This window comes from Echinops telfairi, unplaced genomic scaffold, assembly GCF_000313985.2.
Source record: "Echinops telfairi isolate 266 unplaced genomic scaffold, ASM31398v2 ScPeMD7_1;HRSCAF=3_0, whole genome shotgun sequence".
In the NCBI taxonomy this organism is placed as follows: Eukaryota; Metazoa; Chordata; class Mammalia; order Afrosoricida; family Tenrecidae; genus Echinops; species Echinops telfairi.
In genome coordinates, this window is record NW_022103896.1 from 41,259,064 (window position 1) to 41,266,968 (window position 7,905).

General features: G+C 47.5%; 1 protein-coding gene across 4 annotated transcripts in view; it reads right to left on the minus strand.

Annotated features, from left to right (window-relative positions):
* The window catches only part of MTDH (metadherin), a 65,237-nt gene extending 59,810 nt beyond the window's left edge, over positions 1 to 5,427 (minus strand). Inside the window, exon 1 of one of the 4 annotated variants that reach the window (XM_030887639.2) lies at positions 4,796 to 5,427. In XM_030887639.2, coding sequence (XP_030743499.1) covers positions 4,796 to 5,188 — 393 coding nt within the window. In that variant the 5' untranslated portion in view covers positions 5,189 to 5,427. The remainder of the gene's footprint in view (positions 1 to 4,795) is intronic. The other 3 variants (XM_030887734.2, XM_004697464.3, XM_030887533.2) reach the window with 3 other exon arrangements.
* Positions 5,428 to 7,905: the final 2,478 nt, after the last annotated feature.

The following is a 7,905-nucleotide window of genomic DNA, read 5'->3' on the forward strand; positions in this document are numbered from 1 at the left end:
GAGTGTAATGGTGACTAAAGGGTGTTTTTTCATGTCCTCTATGCTCTAACTACGAAAATATTTGATTTACAAATAAGGAATCCTACTTCACGGAATTTCATTTATCACGGTAGGGCCTTGAACCGATTAACCGCGATAAACGAGGGTTCACTGTATTCAGTAATTATTGTGCCCCCTCCACTGTACAAGACATTACTTTCATGCAATTTACATATTTTGGTAAGTACACCGTGGCAAGTCTTTATAAAAATTCCTACATTAATATATAGATAAGCTATACACAAAAAGAATGTTTTCTGAATCTGATCCTGGTTATGCGCTTCAGTTAAAATTCAAAGCATCACCTGGCAAGATTACTTATTCCAGATCTTGTTGCTATTAGCTGCTGTTAAGCGGGACCTCAAATTTATGACAACCTGTGCACAACCAGCTTGGGCTACTGTAATCATAGGGTTTTCATTAGCGGATACTTTTCTCACAGGCAGATAGCCAGGACTTTCTTCCTAGGCTGAAAAATAGGTGAAACCAATTCAGCATCACAACAACACAAGAGCCTCCACTGACAGGCAAGTAGTGGCTGTGCTTGAGGAGCTTTGGCCAAGAACTGAACCAGGGCCTATTGGGCAGAAGATGGATAGCTTTCCACTGAACTATGAACAGTTTAAAAAAAAAAAAAAGGTTGCTGAATTTAGCAGGTGGTAAACACCTAAGCTGAGCCAGGTGTCATGGCAAGTATTTATTGGATGGATAACAATGATTTCAAAAAAGACTAAGAACTAAATCCAACAATGAGACACTAATTCTGGCCTCCACTTTTCAGTATGTGAACAAGCAACAGGGCATAGGCCAAGATCTTATTAGAGGTTAAAATCAAACAGACACAAGGATTTTCTAAAAACTTTATGAATTAGTCCAAGTCAGTAAGATTTATAAAGCTAAATGTGACCTGCTCCACAAATAGACAAGTTACTAGATACAAATTTTGAAAGCAAGTTGGCAAAAATAAAAATTTAAAAGAACATTAAAAATTAAAGGATGACAATAAAATTATACTTAAGCAAAATGCTTTAAATAAATTTGGAATGACCTTTCAAAGCTGTAGATTACATTACTGAAGCCATTTGAATCAGACTAAGTATATTCTAAATGGCACATCAGCATGGCGTACTAATGAAGATGGGCTACACCCAGCCAGGGCCCTTGTAAGCAGCAAGCAATATGTGAATGCTACATAGACTTAATACCTGAGCTGTAACAGCCTTCTCCTTCCTTTTCACTGTCATAGATAATTCTTTTAAAAAGAAATTATTAATAAATCATCTTAATGGGGGTCTAACAGCTCTTATAAAAATTCTTACATTAATTGTATCAAAAACATTTGTACATATGTTGCCACCATTATTTTCAAAACAGTTTTTCTGCTTCAGCCCTTGGCACCAGCTCTTTTTCCCCTCCCCCACCACTCTGATCAGTATAAATTATTATTATTTTCATATCTTACAACAATTCTTTAATTACATTGGCTTGAACGCCAATTCCACTTCCTTTATCAGCTTTCCTCGATTCCTTCAGTAGAATCTCCCATCCTCTAGTGTGTTGGACTGTTAACCAATCTGAATCCACTAGCATTCTGAAGGCGAAAGGTGAGGCTTCTCACTCCTGTAAAGGTGTGCAGCCTGGGAAAACCACAGGGACAGTTCTACTCTGTGCTATAAAACCAAACCCAACCCACTGGCATCGAGTTGATGTCGACTCAGAGAGACCCTAGAGGGCATAGCAGAAGTGTCCCTTTGAATTTCTGAGGCACTAAATCTTCATGGGAGCATGAAAAAAGTCAAAGCAGAAGGTAATATAGTCAAGAAAGGGTTAGCACCCATTCAACGTGACTCTTGGGCAAGTCTCATTTGGCACTGGGTCAATTCTGACTCACAAGGACCCTAGTAGAGGAATCCTGCCATTTTCAACTTGGTGAAGAGCTTCAATTTATAAACAAGATAAGATAAATAGAGCAAGGTTAATGCCTTACTGAAGTTCAAAGTTCCCTATTCCTGCCAGGCTGCCCAGGTCTTCCTCACCTGCCTTGGTGTAAGCGTCCCCCTCCCTCTCAATGTCCTCTACTACCCACTTTCAAAGCCAAGTTCTCTGGAGTAAGAGGCTTTCCCTACCTACCTCTGTCCACATTGGGTTTGTTTTGTTAATTTTTCGATTTTACCTTTTTCCATAAGTGGAATGAAAAGCTTAACTCTTACTCTTGTATTCCCCTACCCAGTAAGTCAGACTAGAATATTAGATTCCTTTTTACTGCCTTCAATTCACAAACAGTATCCAGCTTTTCTGGATAAACACTGAACAACTTCACAGCATGTAATGAGCACTAAAGAAATTGCAGCTCAGACTTCTCAGCCTTGCAAAACAATATTTTTTCTAACTGTGGGTCAACGCCTCCACCAAATGAGAAATCAATTTAGTAGGTCACTAAAATCATTCAAGAAAAACAGAAGAGAAAAAAAAAAAAAAAGAAAAACAGAAGAGTTGTGTCCGTACATACTGTAATGCAGAATGTATTTTTTACTGTGGGTTGCAATCAAAAAAGTTTGCAAAGAGTTTGGTAAACTGTTGGTGGAGCTTAACACCTGTACACCTTCTTTACCATTCAGTTGGCAAAGACACTCTTTTCACCTAATCAACAGTCAACCATCCAGTCAGTCTTTTCCTTCTCCTCTGATCAAAGCTAACACTAGGTTATTTACCTACCTAGTACTAAAGCAAACCCAAAAGGGGAACGACAGCTCAAGGTCTATGAGTACTCTCGCTGGTGCAGATACTCACTGGAGCCTGTGTTCCTTCTTTGGGTGAGTCATCTGAGGGATAGGATACCCTTCAGATGGGCTCTTGGAGCACCTGTCTTGCTAGTCAAGTCTTTCTGACATTCTAGATGTCCCAAAGAAGGCTTTGACATATTCACAACCTGATCCTTCCACACAGGGATTAGGTCTAATAAGCGTGACTTAATTTTTTCAACATCATCTTCTTTCCTTCCCTTGGAGCCAGGTTCACTGCTTCTACCATCAACACTACTTCCTGGCAAGCCTCTCGATGCTCTCGACAAATTTAAATAAGTACATACTTACATACTCCAGTTCCAGGTTATGAGTTATTAGAATCCACTCGGTGTTAGTTGAGTTTGGCTTTGGGATATACTCCTAATAACCTTTCCTATCTTAGGAAGTACTCACCTTGACAAAGCATGTTCTGTTCTAGGTGGTATTCATACCTTGCATCCTTTTAAGGAGCAAGCAATATGTGAATGCTACATAAGTTTAATAGAGCTGTGACAGCCTTATTCTTTTCAGTGGTACAGACAACTCATTACATTGGTCTGAACTCCAATTCCACTTCCTTTATCAGCTTTCCTCAATTCCTTCATAGCACTTCTCAGTTAAGCAACTGTGGCCTACCCTCAGGCTCAACAAATGAGCCCAACTTTTACGTGTTTTACACTGTCCACTAACAGCAGCGGCATGCACTTCACAAAGTCGGGCTTTGGCACTATCTTGTTAATTGTAATTGGTGGTGGTGGGGGAGCAGATGAGCTTAATCCAGCGTGTTTGAAAATATGTTAGGAGGGGGGAACGGGGAGGGAGGGGAAAAATGAGGACCTAATGCCGGGGGGCTTAAGTGGATAGGAAATGTTTTGAGAATGATGAGGGCAATGAATGTACAAATGCGCTTTACACAATTGATGTGTGTATGGATTGTGATAAAGAGTTGTATGAGCCCCTAATAAAATGATTTAAAAAAAAGAAAGAAAATATGTTAGGAATTACTTCTAATTCCACACACACTTCATACCCTCCGATTGCTCGTGTAATTTAAGAAATAAAGAACACTATGAAAGGTATAGTGTGGGCATTGTGGGAAAACAGGAGCCCTGGTAGTGCTGTGGAATAGGTGTTAGGCTGTTAGCACAGGGTCGATGGTTCAAATCCACCAACCAACGCTCTGCAGGAGAAGCATAAGGCGATCTGCTCTGGTAAAGCTTTACAGGCTGGGGGTGGGGGACACGACCCTGTATAGGGCGACCTTATTCAGGGTTACGAAGGGTCCGTGACCACCCGGAGGATGATGATATGCTGACACGGATGTGATCTCTCAGCATGTCCACGTGTGGTCCAGGAAATGGGCGCCTGAACCCTCTCTTGGCGGCACTGCAGTGCTGGCCATACCCTCTTCAACAGCCTACAGAGCAAGTCCCTCCGCAGAACTTGCCCAAGTCTCGCTCACAGGGCTTCTGTGCCTCCGTTTACCAGGGCACAAGAACTCGAGTGGGCAACCATTTGCCTGTCACAGTCCCCGCTAAAATGGAAGCGCGTCTCGACCGAGGCCCCTTTTAATTCTTGGGTAAGCCCCGGAATTTTCAGGTCACCGTGTTGCCGGCCCCCCTCAATGTGACTCGAGATGGCATGTCTTCCAGACCCGGTCCTTCCACAACTTCCCAGCACCACCGAAAGGTCCCACGACCCTCCCTCCGCATGCAGGCGACCCAGGAAGCCTCGATTCGAGTGGCTGGGCTCCTCCGGCCGTCAAGGTTCCCGAAAATGTCTTCATCGTGGGCCCCCGACCCGGCCCTCCTAACTTCCTTCCTCGACACTGGGGTCTCCTCCGCTCGTCCTGGAACTCCCGAGTTTCCACCACTCCCCAAATGCCGTGTCCACCTAGTTTCGCTCCTCCACCTTGGCGAGACCTGCGCCTGCAGCCTCACTCTCCCCCTGCGCCCCCCGGTCCCCCTACGCACCTTGGGCTTCTCGGGCAATTTCTTCCGGTTCTTCTTCTTCTGCTCCTCGCTCCGGAGAGGCTTCAGCAAGGCCAGGTCGTCGGGGGCCGGGGCCGGGGCCGGGGCCGGCGCGGCCGCCGCCTCGTCCCGCTTGCGAGGCGGGCTCCTCCGCTTCCTGCGGGCGCCGGCACACGCCGCGGCCCAGCCGTAGCCGAGCAGCAAGAGCAGCAGCAGCCCGAGCGCGCCCGTGCCCACGAGGATCACCCAGCCCGGGTACCGCTTCGGCTCCAGTCCCAGGTCGAGGCCCAGCTCGGTGCGCAGGAAGCCTAGGCCGACCGAGAGCATTTCCCGGAGCCGGGCCGAGCCCTCCTCGGCCTGCTGGGCCAGCGCCTCCTGCCAGCCCCGTGCAGCCATCTTCCCTTCCGCCAGTGGCACTCGCAGGAAGACGCTGGCGCGCAGGGAGGTCGTGCGACAGTCACGGGAGGCGAGGCAGGGCCGGGCTGGACAGCCTCAGGCCAAGCGCATCGCGGCCGCCCCTCGCGCCGGAGGCGGGGATCGGCCGCCGCGTCCGCGGGGAGGGCGCGGGGGGCTCCCAGGTTCCCCCGAGTCCGCCGCGCGCCGCCGCCGCCAGGAGGAGGGGAGGGCGGAGGGAGTCTCTCCAGCGGCGGCCGCTAAGCGGCGTCTTGGCGCCAGTGCCAGGGCCCCGCGGTCTCCCCTCGGCGGAACAATGGCGGTTCAGGCCGGGCTCCACGCCGCGCACGGGGACGCCGGGGCGGGCCGCGGGTCACGTGGGCGCCGGTGGGCGGGGCCGCGGGGTCACGTGCGCTCGGGCGGGGCCGGGCGGGGCGGGAGCCGTTGAGCCGGTGACCCGAACGGGCCTGTTGGAGGCGTGGCGCAACCACAGCCTGGGAGGGGTCGGTTCCTGGGAGACGTGGCGCTCGGGACGGGTGTAGGGGCGGAGCCCACGAGGAAGCCTGGCGGGGCCGAGGTCGAGCCACGTCTGGACCTTAGGTCTAGGTCAAAGTGCTCCTAGGCGTAGGGACCTGGCTTTTTTCCAGGGGTGTGGCGCGAAGCGCCGGCCGGGCGCTTCCACACTGGGCTCGGTGCAGCGTGGGACTGGGCGTGTCGCTTCCAGGGCCTGGGTTTAATTCACTGCTTGGAAAGTCCCCTTCGGGGCCAGCTGACACGGATTGCAAGCCTACCACTTGCCAGCCGGGCCCCGGCGCCTTCTCGGCGGTTCGCTCATTCACTCCCGACGGTAGTTACTCCCCAGGATTCAAACGTTGCAAAGCCCGTGGGCGGAGCTATTCTTTTCCTACTAACGTGTGCCTTTAATAAGAATCAGGAGGCACACCCGATTGTATTTACGTGTAGAAATAGCTTCCTTGTGGCTCTTTCTGTTGAGCTTTGACGCAGCGACGCCAAAGGAGTATTTTGTTTTTAATGTGATTTGTATAGACTGTGTGGACCATCTGTGGAAGGTAGCTTTAGAAGGAAGTGAATTATCTTTTCAGGTTTCCCTATAAGGAAACTCCAGAGTTTTATCTTTTCCATGAAATTAGCATATAAGTCAGTGCCTTGATACAGGCTTTCCCAAAGAGTAGAATTGGAGGTAACAATAAGTACCAAAAGCTACAAATGTGTTACGGAGTAGTTTGACCTACTTTGCAACAATGTTGTGATGCATGTTGTGATTAGTGGGTTGCGGGGAGTTTTGTAAATAATAAATCATTAAAAATAAAAATGAACCAGCCCTCTGGCGGCAAGGCTTTATACAGTCTGATAATTAAAGACCGTGTACATTACAAGGCAAAAACTTAGAAGATAGCAGGACCTGCTTTCAAAGGACCCCATTCTACTTGCACATGTGAAATTACATTTATAACCCCACCTGTATGGTCCCACAAATGTGAAGGATGCGGAGATTTTCCTGATCTTCGGACCATGCTAGGCTAAATTGTGGATCTTAAAGTTAAGCTGTTACATTGGAGCCTTGGTGGCTAAACTAGAGGAAGGGCACTTTAAAGCCAGGAGGAGAAGCCTGAGGTGGAGGTTTCCCTAAAGATGATAGCCAGCACACCTGGGGTGTGGTTATACTCTGCCACCTGGGGTCCCCAAGAGTCAGAAGCAACTTCACAGCACAGGATGGTTTTGCTTGTTCCTTTGGCAAGTTTGCTTATGTAGTAGACTCGTTACTTTTCTTGCAACGGCTGCCCCTTAACCTTAAAGTCAAAAACCAAGTATGTTTTTCACTACTCAGAGGAGCCCCGGTGGTATAGTGGTTATGCATTGTTTTTGCTAATGAAAAGGTCAGTTCAAAACCACCAGAGGCTCGGAGGGAAAAAGATGGTTTTCTACACTAAAGAGTTGCAGTCTCTTAAACCCACAGGGGCAGTCCTAGTTTGTTCCATGGGATCACTATGAGTCAGAATCTACTCAGCAGTAAGTTTGGTATGCATTGGGTTGATAACCGAAAGGTCAGCTGTTCAAAACCACCAGCTGCCTGGAGGGAGAAAGATGAGGCTCTGCTCTATTAAAGATTTACCACCTTCAAAACCCACCTGCTGCTCACAGGGTTGCTGTGTGTCAGAAGTGACTCCATGGCAGTGAATTTGGGTTTTTTGTGGAATCACTACCCAGAAATACTAAATTGTACTTTTGATTCATCTTTTCATGTATTTGTATTTTAAAAGCAAAAATCAATCATACACTCTACGGTTTTGCACTTACCATAATCATGAACATGCATGTTAATGGATAAAACCCACCAGGGCCATACCGGTAGTCCCACAAAGTTAGGTTTATTAACTTGCAGTAGAATGGAATTTAGGTCAAATAGAAATAAAGCAAATTTTGAAAGTCAGATATATATCAGATCTAAATCCCTGCCATCAAGTCTCTGCCAACTCACAGTGACCCTATAGGACAGAGTAGAACTGCCCCTGGGGGTTTAAAAACAGTCACTTTTTTATTATTTTATTACGGGCTTGTCCAGCTCTTATCACAATCTGTACATCCATCCATTGTGTCAAGCACATTTGTGCATTTGTTGCCATCATCATTCTCAGAACATTTGCTTTCTACTTGAGCCCTTGGTATCAGCTCTTCATTTTTTCCTCTCCTTTCCTCAC